General features: G+C 39.8%; 1 protein-coding gene across 13 annotated transcripts in view; it reads left to right on the forward strand.

Moving 5' to 3' along the window:
- The window catches only part of ZMYM4 (zinc finger MYM-type containing 4), a 49,660-nt gene that overhangs the window by 4,930 nt on the left and 26,579 nt on the right, over window positions 1-18,151 (forward strand). For 2 of the 13 annotated variants that reach the window (XM_081921172.1, XM_081921178.1), the window contains exons 2-5: window positions 5,667-5,783; window positions 8,871-8,968; window positions 15,435-15,480; window positions 16,984-17,505. In XM_081921172.1, coding sequence (XP_081777298.1) covers window positions 8,900-8,968; window positions 15,435-15,480; window positions 16,984-17,505 — 637 coding nt within the window. In that variant the 5' untranslated portion in view covers window positions 5,667-5,783; window positions 8,871-8,899. Of the gene's footprint in view, window positions 1-3,566; window positions 4,673-5,666; window positions 5,784-8,870; window positions 8,969-12,111; window positions 12,429-13,917; window positions 14,036-15,434; window positions 15,481-16,983; window positions 17,506-18,151 lie in introns of those variants that run through there. The other 11 variants (XM_081921179.1, XM_081921183.1, XM_081921174.1 and 8 more) reach the window with 9 other exon arrangements.

Below are 18,151 nucleotides of genomic sequence, written 5' to 3' on the forward strand. Positions count from 1 at the left end.
GGCTCCAGTGGCGCGGCAGCAGCAAGAGGCCCCATTGGCTAAAGTGGTGCTTCAGGTTAAGAACAGTTTCAGGTTAAGAACAGACCTCCGGAACGAATTAAATACTTAACCTGAGGTACCACCGTAAAACACATCAAAAAGTACACAACCAGATGGAAAACAATTTCCACATAAATCATAAAATCTAAAACTAAGAATACAGCATTAATATCAATCACAATTTAAAATGACATAGATAAAAAATAAAAGCAATTTAAAAAACAAAAACAAAACAAAAACTGAGCCCTCTCTGCCCAGCAGCAGCAGCAGCACTCCTTATGGAGCCTGTCACAAATGGCCAATTTGGTGAATCTCTTTTTTTGGGGGGGTGGGGGGAAAGTCAGCTCCATAGCCATGTAGATTTGTCAAAGCATGAGAATTGTGTCATCTTGTTTTCTGTCCCTGTCCTTAATTTATGTTGAAAAATTAAATTCTAGTTCCTTAAATAGGTTTTGGTGCCCAATTTGAAAGATGTTTTCCAAATCTGTTCTAGAAAGCTGTTGTCCTTCATCTGTAGACTTATCATTTTAATTATTCATCTGACAGTTAGTTGCTCTGTGAAGAATGAAATAATGAGGATTGTAAAGACTGTTACATACTAAAATCACCATAGAAATGAATAATTATGACAGTGATTGTTGTGGTGGTAACTCCTGTTTCACAATCTTTTATTTCTGCAAGTTTATTGTAGCCAGGGAATCCACTTCTGATGCTGGTAGTTTCATATCTGGGACATGCTGTTGCAAGGGTACATAACTTTTTCAAGACCAAGGACCACATCAGATTAGTTGTAGCCTTCCATCCTTAGTAGGAGAACTAAGGCTATATAAGTTATCTGGTTGACATAATTTGCACAGTGAACAAATCCTATTTTATCAACTGAGTGCTCTCGCCAGCTAGAGTGGTCAAGAGGCTGGTCAACCTGTATGCTCAAAATAATAATTTTAGCTGCTTAAAATCTAGAACTGGAGTGGGCCAAGAAATTTAAAAAGTTTGAAAACATAATAAATGCTGACGTCTTATCACCCAGATAAGTGGAGAGAGTTAATGTTTTCAAAGTGCAAATGTGAGAGCTCACAATATATCTGTGAAGTGAAAGGCAAAAGATCCAGTGGGAACTGGGAGTCATTCAGAAGTGCCTCAGTGCTTGGATATTGTTCTTTACAGTGAAAATGTAGGTGTCATTTTAATATCTGGCTACACAGAACATTTAGGCTGCAGTACCATACCCATTTAGCTGTGAGTATGTCCCATTGAACTTATGGAGCTTACATAGAAGTAGACTTGTTCTTAGAAGTGCTCTGTTAATGTACATAATCTCTAATAGGAACCAGTGTGGTGTAGTGGTTAGAGCGTCTGACTAAGACCCCTCTCAGCCGTGATGTTCACTAGGTAGCCTATCCTACCTCACAGGGTTGTTGTGGGAATTAAATGAGGGGGAGAACCATGTACACCACCTTGAGCTCTTTGGAGAAAAAGGTGGAATGTAATTGCAAATAACAAGAACTGGGTAGTCTGTCATTTCTCTGCAGGTTCCATCCTTCTCCCCATGATAGCAAAATAGTATACAATTATGTAATTGTCATTTTATTCACTGTGGAAACGTGCAAGTTTTCTTTATTCACACATTTTATAGAAGTTGCAGAATTTTATTAATTGCAGAATGCGTGTGCAGATATCACTGTAGAATATTTGTTTATTGGGCAGTGTGTATATTAGTATGGGTTGTCTCAAGAAAACTGAAACAGAAAAGTATACAATTCCCTAAATGGATTGAGATCTAATTTAGCCCATTTGTCTGGTAAATGAAGGTAGTAAAGTGTACTTTTACATGCTGTGTAAATATCTGATTTCTTCCCTAACACCAAAGAAAGAAAGAAAGAAATGACGGCATCTACTGTGCTCTTCTGTTTATGGACAAATGGTTAGCCTAGCTGAAGCTTCCACTAACCGAAAAGGAGCAGAGGAAATTTTTGCCATTTCTGCCTTCTCCCCTCCCACACAGCTCTATACCATCTTCCACATTGTTCTGAAGTTTCCCCCACCCCCTTGGAACACTTTTTCAGAGAACTGTATGGGAAAAGGTGAATTGGCAAAAAATTAATCCCCTTCTCTTCCATTTGTGAAGATTTCTCAGTTGGATAGCCCACATGATGTATTTATGGCATGACATAATTGACAAGAGGGTTGTCCTGACCAGCAGTCAAAATGCTTGTGGGGTTGCCAAGTGCTCCTGAGGAAAGTGAGAGAGAAAAGCTTGCATATTAAATTGCAGGCTTTTTTCTCTCACTCCCCATAGCAGCATCATTGGATGAGCCAGCAGCAGAGAGGTGGGGTAAGGAGACCAAAGGGAGACTTTCCCCCCTTTTCTTATCCCCCAACCCACCCCCTGTGGAAGCAGCACTGGGAGGGCGAGGTTTCCATAGAATGGAAAATGTGTCACCATCAGTCCTTCAGCGAGGTGTGCAGATGAGTGGTTGGGAGTGCCCTGGTGTTCTTTTGAAGCCCCACCCTTACGCACGCCACACCTTACATCATCTGCAAAATGGCACCGTGGGCTAAATGGCAATGCTTGAGGTTTCCCAATCCTGGTTTAAAATGACACGAGAACTGGTTAGTGTTGACCAGGCATCCCCAACCTTTGGGCCTCCAGATGTTTTGGACTACAATTCCCTGAACACCGGTCATGCTAGCTAGGGATCATGGGAGTTGTAGGCCAAAACCTCTGGAGGGCTGCAGGCTGGGGATGCCTAGTGTTGACTGAATTGCATGAACCAATTGTCTGATGTGCTATAAGACAACTTCCACAGCTCCTGTGGTCTTGGCTAATATTTTTGTGTCTAATTCTGTGGGGTGCAATGAGCATGACTGGAGGAAGTGGAAAAAAATATTAATAAAATAACAGAAGTATTAAATACATAAAAGTGTTTGTTGGCACAGAAAATCCCCTAGTCTTCCTACTTCCCAAATGTTGATTGTAATCCACTCTTGGGCATTACATTATATGACTCAGTGACTTGGGGGGGGGGGAGGAAAGCACTCCAATAGAATAGAATCATTTATACTCATTTTTATTGAATTTATTGATTGCTTTTTTACCAAAGTAACAAAGTGGCTTACAGTATTTTATTATTGGCATTTATTCGCATAAGGTGGCTTACAATATATAAACAAACATACAGCCATAAAAAAATCTAAAAGTCCGTGCTATTTTTAAAAGGAAGGATTAAAATAATAATGGCACCAGGCAAGCCCCCCTGGAATGAACATTCCATAAGTAGGGAGCCTCCACTGAAAAGGCTTGTTCTCATGTTTCCATGCTCCAGACCTACCAAGGAGGGTGGACATGAAGGAGGGGGGTCTACCAAGGAGCAAAGTGGGCTTTATGAAGTGGTGGAAGGATCTCAAGGGTGATAGTGTCAGCTCCCTGAGCCATTCATATGTTCCACAGGTGGACCAGTGCTTCTGGAAGCCAGTTATGTCCATTAGCCTCCAGTGGCAGATCATCCTAATAGGCAAAGCGGAAAAGATGCTGAAAGCCTAGATCTCAACAGGAAATGTTTCTACCATGCCAAGGGAATGGTGTTAATATCTCCCACTTTCAGACCCCCCTCTAATTGCAAACTTAGTTATCTGAGTGGTGCTTCTTATACAGTATAGCCAAAACTGCTGCAGCCAATGAATAATGTATCAGCAAGCCTAGGGGCAAACTGCAGAAGTCCAAAAAGCTTTAGGGGAAAAGGTGCTGGTGGTGGGAAAGAGAAAACAGCCTAATGAGAACTGAGCATATGCAGTGAGCAAAATATGTCTGGCCGGAACTCTGAACAGAAGCATTCCACACTGCAATGCTTTTTGCAGGGCACACTTGAATGTCTGTTTATTTGGTATTCATATAGAACATTTTTAATGGGAGAAATTATGAAAGTAGCTTTCCCCCATGACATCTGATCTAAGTGGATTTGTAAAATATTTGCCCAAACTTGATAGCAGCTGTTAATCATATGCAGAGTAGACCAACTAAAATCAATGGGCTTACATAACTTTCATTGGTTGTATTTGGTTATCACTCATTGTCCTTAATCACATCATCCTATACTTGAAATCAGTAAAATTTACATAAATATTCAAAATGCCATTTTCAGTCATTACGCTTAAAATAATTTATTTGCTGTTTCAGTGTTATTTATTTTTAACTAGGGAGCAATACATGGGTAAATGGCTTTTAATTCTTTTTAATGAATGCTGCAGGTTAGGTTCTTGTTTTGAGCAGAGTTTTACATTTGCCATGTTTCCCAACATGCAGGGAATGTTGTTTGAAAATAAACCCTGAAGAACATGTGACTGTCCAACTTTATTGAGAAAGGCTAGGATGAACATAGCCATTCTCCCCTTGCAGTCTCAGTGCCAGACGTTAGACACAGGCGGCTGACACTGCTAGGGGGCTCTACAGTTCCGGCAAAGCTCTTCTGAGTTCACAACTCATGCAAGCTCTCTCCTTAGCTGCTCTCTATGGCTCTCCTGACCTCTAGGGGTTCACTTCCTGTTGGAAGTGCTTCTTTTCCTGCAGCAGGTATATGCAGCAGGCTGGCTCTTTGTTACCCACTGCACTCCTCTCTCCCTAGATGCTTCGAAGGTAGGAATCAATGAATTGCTTTTATGATTCTGCAAACACAACCCTGGGAAGGGCTTGAAGATGGAATGTCCACTGTATTTTATGCTAAACAATGTGGGTTTCATGCTAGTTGAACACCCCCCCCATCAGTGTTTCTGACTATTTCTTTAATCTTATTTGGCCACGACTCAAGAATATCTGACTTTTGTATGCTATTACAAAACAATATTTATCTATTACTTACACTCCCAGGAATGTATGCTTGGAGGCATTCTGTACAAAAGTTGATATATATTTTTTTAAGTTACATTTCTATAGTTTCTCTCTGTGCCCCCCCCCCCCCGGTAAATAAACCTTGTAGTACAATGAGCAGAAAGAAATCCAGGAAGGCATAGTATTATTTCAAGAATCTAAGAACTTGTAATTGTGGTGGACGTTGATAGCAACTGGATGATGATGTTATTAAAAATAAAGTTGAACCATGTCAGTTTTTCTTAATGAACTCAAACAGATAGCTTGTCTGCTCATATTTATAGAAAATTTAATTGAATATGTGATGTCTTGATATTGTAGAAATGTTTTTCAGTTAGTTGTAAAATTGAAATGCTGTCAAATATTTTTGGGCTCAAAGTAGGTAGTGTTTAAAACTAGCAGAAAATAATATAATGAAATAAAATTGTATATTGTATTGAAACATGTCAATAATATGTTTGCTTACTAATAATATTCTTAGTATTTATATATTGCTCTTTCCAAGTATAGATACCATTGTCCTTAGTATTATTTTTAGGTTTCAAAAAATTATTTACTGTTCCCCAATTTGAGAACTCTTTGCATTCCTCCAGAGTTCTATAAAATCAGTCGAAAAGCCCTGTAAGGTAGGCCATTATAATTTCCCACATACTGCAGATGGGTATTAAAGAGCAAATAAGAGTGGTTTGCTAGTAACTTGATGGTTGAGGTAAATTAAATCCAGTGTTTCACACACAAAACTTCTTCTTTTCTTTCCTGCCAGACAACGGTAGCCACCTGACTTAACCTTCAGTTTTCAAAGAGTCTTATCCTAGCCATAGAAAATGATCAAGCCTGGGCTTGGAGAAACATTTGGGGAGCGAATTCCCATCGTTGTGAGGTAACTGCCAATAGTACATTGTTGAGAGCCCTTGTTGTGTGGATATGGTACCCGATATTTTTTTAAATAAAGGGGTAGATAATGAATGGCTGTTGTGGGCTATGGAAAAGGGGCCTGTTTTGGAGTGAAACAGACTTTATTTTGTTACTGTCTTCTATTGCTAATCCCATCTTTCATTGTGGAACCCAAGGTTTTAAAGACTAGCATTGCATATTGTGCTCAGAAGACAAAGGAAAGCTGGAGCAGTGGTATTACTGCTACCGATGACCCAGCCCACTTAAGGAAACAAGCCACTCCATTTTGCCCTGGCTTAATATAAACAGTATTTTTAGGACATTATTATTATTTGTGTTCTCGTGGGCTGCAGCCAGTTTAATGGAACACCCTTTAACTTTCTAGTAGTAACAATATTACCTTTAGCAATCATAACAGTGCTTCAGCATTTTTGGAGTGATCAAAGATGCACATACCCAATAATCATTTCAGATTTCAAGGCCATTTTAAAAATCAGTTATAGGATACTGGGGGTACTGTCTGCTTGCATTTTTCCAGCAGTTGTTCTCTTGTATCTTAAGTTGTATCACTCCTGTGATGGTGATTGCTAGTTGTTTTGTGGTGAGGGGATTCAGGTTTTGCACTAGAGCCTGGATTTCACGCGTTGTGTAAATTATAGCAGGTAACTTAATGCTACATCTCTACATCATCCCCACCCTAGCTTCTCTCATGCGTCTCTTTCCTCTTCTGAAATTAAACCTACACATTCTCACATTCACCCACTTTCTTCAGTCCCCCTCTGATTTTTTCCCCCATCTCCATTGTCTAAAGATAGGGCTAAAACAGACATGATGTGGAAAATCTGTGATCGGACCTCTGCACTTTTTATCACACTCAAAAGCAGGTGTAAGGGGCTCCTATTTCAGTTGCAGTCATGGTGCTGGGAGAGGAATTGAATCCTTCTTTATAGGAATGCTGCATAAATAGGTCTCAGAAGCTGTTTTTCACCTTGTAGCAATAAAGATCTTCCCTTCTCTGCAAGCTATGAAGCCTGCTGGGTGACCTTGGGCCAGTCACTATCATTCGGTCATAGGATGGTTGAGAGTATAAAATGGGCGGAAAATCTTTTACACCAGCCTGAGCTTCTTGGAGGAAGGGTAGGATAAAAGTGTTATGATTTCTTTTTAAGACACATGCAGCAGCAGCAGCAAACAACAACAACAATTTGCTTTTTATCCTAAGATCACAGCAATTTAAGATACATCATTGAAAACTTTTTAAAGCTAATTATAATCCCAATAATAGGGTGACAGTTGTAGTCTAAAACACATAGAGGGCACCAGGTTGTTGGAGGCTGTGCTACACCACTTTGTGCAACTGAGTTTATATTAATCAAAAAATCTTTGAGACAGAAAATCAAGATGTGTTTACATAGCAAGAGAGATGGTTAATGGCCATTGACTTTGCACATGACAGAACACTGAAAGGATGAGAGGGAAGGGGAAAAGAAAGGGGATTCAAGTTGATGTAAACTTTACTCAGAAATCAGCACTATACCTTGGGAAACATGGATGGGAGATTGCAGCTGCAGAAACTATAAACTCCAGTACATTATTCATATGTTTGTATGCCCTACTGGTAATTCTGGACATGATTCTGGAGCTGCCTCTCAATGGTGAAATTATTTTGCTTTCTGTTGCCTAAAGTTTAGGTTCATGTGGTTGTCAATTATTGGCCCTGGTTGCTACGGTGTGAAGATGACTCCTAGAACTAGACCAGATTTGTCTGTGCCTGCTGACTGAACATAATGAAGTTTAAAGCCATCTTCTTTTGTAGTAGTAGTAGTAGTAGTAGCAGTAAATCAGATGCCATGGGGTTACTGGTTTAAAATAAGCATTATTTTTAAGATCATGTGGACCAAACTTTCTGCACACGTCTTATGTAGCACTGTGAATTGCATTTCATTCTGCCACATGCAACCTTTGTAGTGAAGTGTAGAGCTTCTATTGTGAATGAAAGTATACATATTGCTAAGAACTACCAATTATATTCAAAAATTAATAATTCTAAAACAAAATACTTTGTTTAATTTTCCTTTATTTGCACATTCTAAATATCTTAATGTATAATAAATTAATAGTTTCAAGAAGCAAATGTTGCTGGAACCATTTTATTTGCATCCCAACATTCATTCATTCATTTTATTTGTGTGCTGCTTTTCCACACACAAAATCATGCTCAAAGCAGCTTACAACAGAGAAAACAGGAATGCACTTCAAGCAAACACTACAAAAACAATTTTATAATAACATAGCAAAGCAATGACATAGTAACAATTTCATAGTAACATGGCACAACAATAGCAAATATAATAACATACAAAAAGCCACATTTCAAGATTACTTAAACATGCAGCATCTAACAGCAAAAGTAATAACTATGTCATATTGGGTTCATGTACATACTGGTGTTGGGAATTTTGGTCCTCTGTTCTTAATTTACTTTGTGTTACAACATTGTTAAAAATTAAGGTGCAAACTCAGATTCTATGAATCTAGGAGGAAGGATGTTGGGAACTGTCAGTCAGTAGTGATAATTTGTATCAATTTTCATAGTAATTTTTTACCCTTCAAGTGTAAAAAAATCACTGTTAGTGTTGGGAGATAATTTTGTATATCATGAAACTACATTGTTACCCTTGGCAGACAAGCCAGGAGCCAGATTACCCTTGGTAGAGAAGTCAACTCTCCTCTTTGCCAATGATGCCTACTTAGTATGAAACCCACACATACATGGGCTCATTTTAGGTGAGATATAGGCTAGATGAGTTCGAAATGCTTCGTGTTGAAGCATTTCGAACTTTGTGTCTTATTCTGCTCTGATGTTCTTTTGTTTTTTAGCAGCTTCTTGAGTTTATTGTTACTTTTTTGACTCAAATGTACTGTGGTGTATCACAAGGATGATTTTAAGGCCCAACCATAATTCAGAATATACTGCAACTGTTTTAGAGATATGCTAAATATGACTAAGTTTGCTGCCTCAGTAGAATCAACACTAAATATTTTTAACCAGATTTGAATATTATTCTTTTAGCATCTGGAGTAAAATACAAAGAAGAAAAAATGCCATCGAAGCAACAAAGAAAGCGACAGAAGAGACGTAGATACTACCACCTCAAAAAGCTAAAAGGGGTGAGGAGAAATATTGCAGGGACCACACTTAAATCAGAGATACATAAGATAATAAAAATAACATATAAAGCCTGAATTTTAAAATTAGGCTAACGCTGCTAAAAGAAATGGGACAAAATGTGTCCTGAGGGGAAATAAGGTGTAGTCTAAAAAATACCTACGATCAAAAGACAAAAAAGGGACACGGGAGGGCGAGCAGAGAGATAGATTTTAAAGCTTTTCTTTAAAAATGCCTTATACTTTGTGTCCCTTACTACAGTATAGCTAATGTTATGAGGAATTCTTTTGGATCTCTAAAATCAGTCACAACAAAATTCCAAATAAGGTTAAATCTAAAACAATTTGTTACTCATACAGACAGCAGCGCAGATTAGACAAGAGACAGATAAATTTAAGGTAGGCATTCTGAAAGACTAAACTGTAAACTGTAAAGAGAATTTATATACTGCCCACTCACATAAAATATCACAGTAATATATGCAAATACTATAACACATAAACTGCCATAAAACCATACAAAAGAATTACAAGAATGTCTCATCTTAAAGAAGAAATTAAACAATTGAATAGTCCTTTATAGTGATTACTGTCATCACTGTAAATTATTTTTATGAATCATGTTCTCAGTAACAAAAACAGCAGTAGCTTTACTAGAAAACTGAATACAGATGAGCTCATGTATTACCAATCAAAATACAGAAAATGATTTGTGTACAGAAATATAGTTTGTACTTTATTGTGCAAAAGGCCACAAAACTCCATGATGATTCTGAGCTGGCTCACACATAATGCTAAGCCAGACTATGTTTAGCGTGAATGCATGTGCATGCAGGCTCCTGGAGAGGAAATTGTAAGCACTTTGCTCCTCCTTTGGTCCTGCTGCTGCTCTGCTGTGAGCTAAGCTATGGTTTGGCTTAGCAGGTCCAAACCTGGGCTCCTGGTTTGCCTCATGCTAGACAAATTGTGAGCTGTAAGCAAAGTTCATAGTTTTACAGCTTTCTGGAGAAGAAAAACTATGAGCCTAAGTTTACACAACATGCTATAAGACAAACTCTAGCAGTGCAGCAGCAAGAGGACTAGGTAAGGAGTGCCATCATGATTGTGATCTCTCAGTCACACTTAGACATGTGCACTAAGACATAGTCTGGCTTAGCATTACATGTGAACCATCTTAGGTGATTTGGTTAAATATTTTTAAGAATGTTTAGCATACACTATTTACATTCGCTAGAAGATCAGTAAATAGTACAGGAAAGAGAGATAAAATTAAGGACTTCATTACATATGAGCTGAGCCCAAAGATAAACCTAAGCTCATATTCTCAGTCATAGAAGCTTGTGAGAAATGCAGAGTTCCGTTGAGTTTAGTTCTCCATCCTCTAGTATTTCTCACATGTTAAGTCTTATGTGGGAATTGGTGTTCACAAAATATTGGATCTAATCAAGTTAAGGTAAAGGGACCCCTGACCGTTAGTTCCAGTTGCGGACGACTCTGGGGGTTGCGGTGCTCATCTCGTTTTACTGGCCGAAGGACCCGGCGTTTGTCTGCAGACAGCTTCTGGGTCATGTGGCCAGCATGACTCAGCCACTTCTGGTGAACCAGAGCAACGCATGGAAATGCCGTTTACCTTCCCGCCAGAGCAGTACCTATTTATCTACTTGCACTTTGACATGCTTTCGAACTGCTAGGTTGGCAGGAGCAGGGACCGAGCAATGGGAGCCCACCCTGTTACAAGACTATAATTCAAGCAAATTTGAAAAGTATAATGCTCACAATGTGTTGTACAAAATGTGGTGTACCAGAGACAGAAGTGAACTGTAGAGCAGGGGTCAGCAACCTAAGGCCCGTGGGCCACCCCCGCTGCACGCTCGGTCGGCTCCTGTGCACCATACTAAACCGGCACGGAGCAGAGTGGGGAACCGCCTTCTGTGACGCTGGCCGACTTCCCATTGGCTGCAGGAAGCTCCTTCAGCCAATGGGAAGCTGTGCACGCCTCCTCCATGCTGGAAATAGCGTTTGCGCATGTGTGCATGCACACACACTCTGGCTCACCGTGGTGTCTGTAGGACCGTGAACTGGCCCAAGCCACAAAAACTTTGCTGACCCCTGATGTAAAGCAAGGGGATGGAGCAACTCTGCTATGAAGATGGGTTACATTTGTAGCTTTTTAACTAAAGAAAATTGGTGAGGGTGGGGACACAATTGAGTTGTATGAAGAAGAAGAAGAAGAAGAAGAAGAGGAGGAGGAGGAGGAGGAGGAGGAGTAGTTTGGATTTGATATCCCGCCTTTCACTCCCTTTAAGGAGTCTCAAAACGGCTAACATTCTCCTTTCCCTTCCTCCCCCACAACAAACACTCTGTGAGGTGAGTGGGGCTGAGAGACTTCAAAGAAGTATGACTGGCCCAAGGTCACCCAGCAGCTGCACGTGGAGGAGCGGAGACGCGAACCCGGTTCACCAGATTACGAGACTACCGCTCTTAACCACTACACCACCCATGCATGGGTAGTGGATAGGGAAATGTTTTTTCCACTGTGGTGTAGTGGTTAAGAGCGGTAGTCTCGTAATCTGGGGAACCAGGTTCGTGTCTCTGCTCTTCCACATGCAGCTGCTGGGTGACCTTGGGCTAGTCACACTTCTTTGAAGTCTCTCAGCCCCACTCACCTCAAAGAGTGTTTGTTGTGGGGGAGGAAGGAAAAGGAGAATGTTAGCCGCTTTGAGACTCCTTCGGGCAGTGATAAAGCAGGATATCAAATCCAAACTCTTCTTCTCTTCTTCATAATGGCAGAACCTACTTCATCTAGTGAAGCTGAATATCGGAAGATTCCAGTTAGATAAAAGCAGACTTGTTCACACATTGCATAAACTCCTGATTTCGTTTTCACATAAGGTAGTGACAGTCCCCAACTTGGGTTTCATTAAAAGAGAATTAGACAATTTACGGAGGAGAATGCTATGAGTGGCTACTAGCCACAATGGCCATGTCCTACTTCCACTGTTGGAGGCAGTACATCTCTGAATTCCTGTTGCAGGATGTCATAAGTGAGGAGAGTGCTATTGCATCACTGTCCTGCCTATGGCCTTCCCATAGGCATCTGGTTGGCTAATGTGAAAACAATTTGGTCCAGATAGGCCTTTGTCCTGATCCAGCAAGGCTCTTCTTATACTCAGTGCAGCATTGGTAGTGTGATTATCCCGTAAACTGTTTTATGCTCCCAGTGGAGCACATGGATGAAGTATTGAAAGTTAGGTCTTGACGATGCTGCCTTTCTACAGAGCCTCATTAAGCCTTTACTACTTTTAATCATAGATGAAATTAGCATTGTGTCTAATATGTTTGCTTTTATTCATCTACAATTACAAGAAATTGGCCTGGTTCCCCTGAATTTCTGATATTGCATCTGAATGCACCTGGTCTTTCTGAAAGATTTTTGACAGCTGAAAGTCTGACAAACCCCAAGGTATCACAAAGATTTAATCTCCTTATTACTGGCTGCTGTACGCTTAGAAGTTGCTCAAAACTGGAAAGCCCCAGATGGGCCCTCCAAAGAGAGATGGTGGTCAAGAATATGGGATATTGTTCTTTCAGAACACTCATGTTATCATCATGCAGTGATTAAGGGTTTGGCAAAACATGATAACTTTGTCATCTGGTTTCTGTTTATAAGCTTTATTAATAAATATAATGCTGGCTATTGGTATCCAGTGACTCATGGTTTATGTTGGAATGGATATTTTATGTTCATCTCGTTTTGGTAGATGTCTCACAGTGTTACGTTTCAATACATCACACCCTTGTTTTAATTGTAAATCTGCCTGCTAAACCTCTGTTACCTGTTATACTGTTTACATTAAAACCAATAAAACTAAATACAAATACAAAAAAGGAATGTCCATATATGGCCTGCAGTTTTATCATGGTTTGTTTTCTGGCAACAAACCAGCATGAAGAAGAAGAAGAAGAAGAAGAAGAAGAAGAGTTTGGATTTGATATCCCGCCTTTCACTCCCCTTCAGGAGTCTCAAAGCATGAGAAACCATGGCTTGTTTAAACTATGGTTTAATGCTCTGTCTGAATTCACTGGTCTTGTTTAACTGTTGTTTGTTAGAACACCCCACCCCATATGCTTGCTAAGCTACAGACACATCAGCAGCTGGAAAACAAAGCAAGCTCTGGGGAAACAAGCCATAAATTGTATACTTATCTGTGAGACATATTTCCTGAAGAAACCATGATTGGTTTCCCCAGCTATTGCTTAGCCTCGAATGTGAACTTAGCCATTGTAATGATGACCAATAATGTTTTATTGGATAGTATCATTTTTGGAGCAGTCCTTTCTTTTGAACATTAACAAGTGGAGCCATAAGACAAGTGACTTCAGTATCTGATGTTTCTTCATCTGTGATTGAAGAATTAACAAAATCTGTCAGACAGAGTGAAGATGAATGAGTATGTTTGGTTGTTGAATAGGTACATGAGGGTAGGTAAATTGACTTTGGAATACAAAGCAGAATCAGACCAGAGATTTGATTTTTGTACGGACATAAGAGAACAGGAGATAGTTTTTGTCTTATTAATAAATGATGATCCTTTTACTCAGTGTTAATGACAACTTTGAAGGAATGTGGTAAATTCAATCAAATTATATTAAGACAAAAAATACACAGTTAAAAAAGCAGCAATAGATGCTTTACAGTCCTAGTATTTAATATAACTTTGAAAAAAAATGAATCAGAAATTAATTCCCTGACCAGTATGACAGAGTATTTCCTGACTAATGGCATCTGTTAAAAGCAGACAGAGCAGAGAATAGTCAAATTTTAAAATACCAGAACACAAAATTATATGCAGGACTTAAGTTTTCATTAATGAGAGAAACACACGTTATGAGGAAACAGTTTCCTCTCACAATGTCATATTTTGATCATGTGTACCAATTAATTTCCCTAGGCTCTAAAGCTTTTCTCGCTGTTCAACTGCTGTGCCTTGTGAAAATCTGATCTTACCCACTGAATTGAAGCTCGGTTAAGCAGAATCTCTTCAAATCTGATCAGATCCGATTCAGCGGGTAAGATTAATACAATCAAAATACGGGCCAAGTGAAAGTGTGGTTAAACTTATTCTGTTATAATATTTTCTACTTTGCTTGTACAGATAGTAAGTTGCATTCATCACTTGTACATTTTACAGTGTGTTCTAGTTTGCTAACACTTGTATTGCTAACATTTATACTGCTGGTCTAACTTGATATATCTATGAGACCCTGTGAGTGCCTTTTAGAGGGGAAGAAGCAATGGTCTACAAATCCACTGAAATGTGAATAATTAGGCTGCTACATTCCCCACCTGCCAGTGTACCTCTTTGGGTAGATTATGTTCAAAAAATGCATTGACATTTTTTCATTACCAGAAACCATTGTTATGGCACTAGGAAGCACAGCTACATGTACCACACCATGTTAGTAACAGTACCATTCTCAACCCTACCACGTTAGAGGCAGCAGTGCAGGCAGGGTGGTGTTGTGTACCTGGCTTTCCAACTGTGAGTCTCACTTCTGCTTACTGGGAGGATGAGGTGTGTGCGTAGCTTGGTGCAGGTGCAACAACAGGAACAGCAGATTGGCTCCATACTGAGCTCTCCTTGCCTTGACCCTCTCCCTCTTGGTACACAGCAGTAGTGCTCAGCATTGGAAAGCCAGGTTTGTAACACTACTTTGCCTGCACCATACCATCAAACACAGCTGATCAGAGGAGAACCATCTCTCACTGTTTAACTACTGTTAAACAGAGAAACCACCTCTCCTGTCAGCTACTGAAAGAAGCAAGAAACTGGCATTTGTCAACTCCTAGGATTCCTCTAGTAATACACTAAGGTTCAGAAACTTCATTTGGAGTCACAGGACCAGGTCAATGTGGGTATTCTCTCTGGTCCCATTCTCCCCATTTGGATATGGACCTGAAAAACCATAGGAAAATGTGGGTGCATAGATAATTGTAAGCAAACAAAATTTGTGACAGTTCCGCATTGTTACTAATCACAGGGCATGGGGTGGGGCATCTGCAAACTTCACTAGGTTTTTAAAAATCATTGGATTATCAACAGTTGCTAAATCTTCTCATGTTGTGAATGAATCTATTTTGTTTGGTTAATCCTTAATGGTCATTTTATGCCTTTCTGTATAAAAGAAGACAGTCTTAGATATTAGACAGGAATAGATATTCTGTTTCTTTCATTTGTGAATTGTAAGATAACTGCATTATGAAGTTGTGAGTTTTTGTGCTGGGAATTTGGTAAATGGAAGAGGAAAATACTTGTCTCCTATCATATGTATTTTTGTGTTTTTATATTGTAAACCGCCCTGTGATTCTTGGATGAAGGAGTGGCATAGAAATTTAATAAATAGATAAATAAATGTAAAATTATGTGACTAAACCAGAATAATTATATATTTCCTTTTCTCTTTGCAGTATGAAGACAAAGCTGATGCAGTTTTTGGGAGTATAGCAGAAAAAAGTAAGTGCTTCTTTTATTTGTTTATTTACAAAAGATTCCTTCCTCCTCAGAAACTCCTTTTTGAGTTAAAAGTTTCTGTCCCTTTCTTAAAAGATTCCAGATGGCTTAAGTCCAGTCACAAAGTGGTGGGGTTGTAAGTAACAAAAAATATTCCAGATCATTAACTAATAACCCAGTTTGGTAGCTACTACATGTATTTCAAAACTCTGATACTGACACTTTGCAAAATCAATGAGGGGGGGATGCATTCTCCACCCATCTGCAGTAATTGTGGCAATTCCTGATAACCCCACAGAGAGCTCTAAAATTGCGGAACAGTGCAAATTAGTGAGAACTGGTGAGTCAGTGTAAGTAGCTGCATATTGGGGGACACAAACACACTCTGACCACATGTAGGCTAATAGAGTTTAAACTGGTTGTATGTACCAAAGAAAGCTATCTTAAGGTCATGGCACAAAGCTTTCTAAAATTGTCAAATAGTGTGCAGCCTTAAAGGTGAAACGAGTGCCCCATTTTGGTTGTTATACTAGTTCACGGTCAAGTCTTAAGGGTGCCTCATAAATCATAGTTTGATCCTGGCTTGTTTCAATGAACTTTAGTTTATGTTAACTACCGTCTGTACTTTTTGGACATAACAACAAATTGTTGGGGCAAGGGTGGGGAGGAAGACTGGAACCAGGAATTTTCTAGAATGGTAAGAACATTGTTAATTGTTTCTTCTTAGCATACTGGAACTTTGAGTCCTCCAAAGAAGTTGATCAGCAGTGTGTTCATGACAGATTAAGGACATTATTCCATCCCCTAAAGCAGGCATGCCCAAAGTCCGTTTTGGGGGCCTAATCTGGCCCACTGGTCGGTTTAATCCAGCCCCTGTGGCAGCTCATTTCCTGGGGTAAAATTCTAAAAAAAAACCCTCAACAACTTCAATCCTAAAAAAAGGTCAAAACTTTGGTTGTCCCTTTGGTCGGCTCCCACGGCCCTTCACTTCATCAAATCTGGCCCTCTCTGAAAAAAACTTGGACACCACTGCCCTAAAGTATAATACAGTGGTACCTTGGGTTACATACACTTCAGGTTACATATGCTTCAGGTTACAGACTCCGCTAATCCAGAAATAGTACCTTGGGTTAAGAACTTTGCTTTAGGATGAGAACAGAAATTGTGCTCCAGCGGCAGCAGGAGGCCCCATTAGCTAAAGTGGTGCTTCAGGTTAAGAACAGTTTCAGGTTAAGAACAGACCTCTGGAATGAATTAAGTACTTAACCCGAGGTACCACTGTAAATACATTGGGGCACACATAAATATTTTATTTTATTAAGTCTCCTTCCCGCTTTCACATCTGGTCACAAGCTTGCAAAAAGCAACTTTTGAAATACAAAACATCAAAATTACAAACTGTAATACCCAGCTGAAAGCCCAAAACAATATCCTCATCGTTATATTTGCTTCCATATTGTAAATATGTTGGTTTTGGAAAGCATCTTATTCTTCTTCCTTCTCCAGGTGGTGAGCTTGTACCTACAGAAATGTCTGAGAAAACTGTTCACAACCTAAGCCCTGCCTTCGACAGCATACCGTACAGAATGCAGAATCGAACAGGATCTACAAACTCCTTGCTGGTTGACAGTGATTACTTCTTGAACTCTGGGGATCTTACAGGGATTCCTATTGTTGGGAGTGACAATGAGGATGAGCAAACTTTTCCGGCAAAGGATAGCCTCCCTTCGCGCCCTGAGGATAGTCGGGGAGATATGAGGAGGGTTCGGGATCATGCAGTGGACAATGAGAAAGACACACAGATGCAAAATGTGATTCAGAAAGACCTCTCTTCCCCTTTTGACAAAGGGCCCTCTGTATTTAAGTCTGTTCGGAAAGATTTTAGCATAGGAAGAGATGATGCTAAAGATATTTTTTTGACAAAGGAGAAAGCCAGAGAAGGACCTTTTCAGGAGCATGACAAACGATTGGAAAAAATGCCGAAGGAAATGGATTCCAGATTGAAAAGCAGTTTCCTCGATAAATCAGGTATCACTTTGTTTGCTAAGGTTAAGCAGAGAGCAAACCTTAGGGTTTAGGTTAAACTTAAGGAGTTTCTGCTTATTTCAGTGAAACATCTTCAAAGAAATTCCCAGTGGATTACACACCATGGGACAGATCTGTCTGCCACACTTAATGGCACTCACTTTGCCTCATGGATGGCTGCATCTGGTTGGCATACTCAATTCCATCCACTTTTGAAAAAAACTGATGAACAAAATAGTACAGCAGTGATGGGGACTTCTGGACTGGAGACTTAATTAGACCTGGCAAGGGTTCTAATTTGGCCCCTAAGTCCATTTCCCCCAAACCATGCTGACCAGTCTTACACCTGATGACATAATGTGGGGCAGCTAAGTATTTTGCTGCAAAGGAATGTTTTTTTAAAAAATTTACACGTGCTCCCAATTGTTCCTTGACAAGTGGGGTTCACTGACAGTGCTGTTCAACTGATTGGTGCTGACAGTCAGTGAAGTTGTTGCATGATGTTGGTTGATTTCCCATCCGGGGGGTGAAGTGGGTGGAGAAATCAGAAGATCAGGATCAGGCCTGCCAGCCGAATGCAGTTCCCCACCCCTGCATTGCTGCAGTAGTCCACAGGTTGCAGTGAATTACTTTCCAAAGGGATGCTAAT

The sequence above is a fragment of the Podarcis melisellensis genome, assembly GCF_964234715.1.
Source record: "Podarcis melisellensis genome assembly, chromosome: 8".
Classification (NCBI taxonomy): Eukaryota; Metazoa; Chordata; class Lepidosauria; order Squamata; family Lacertidae; genus Podarcis; species Podarcis melisellensis.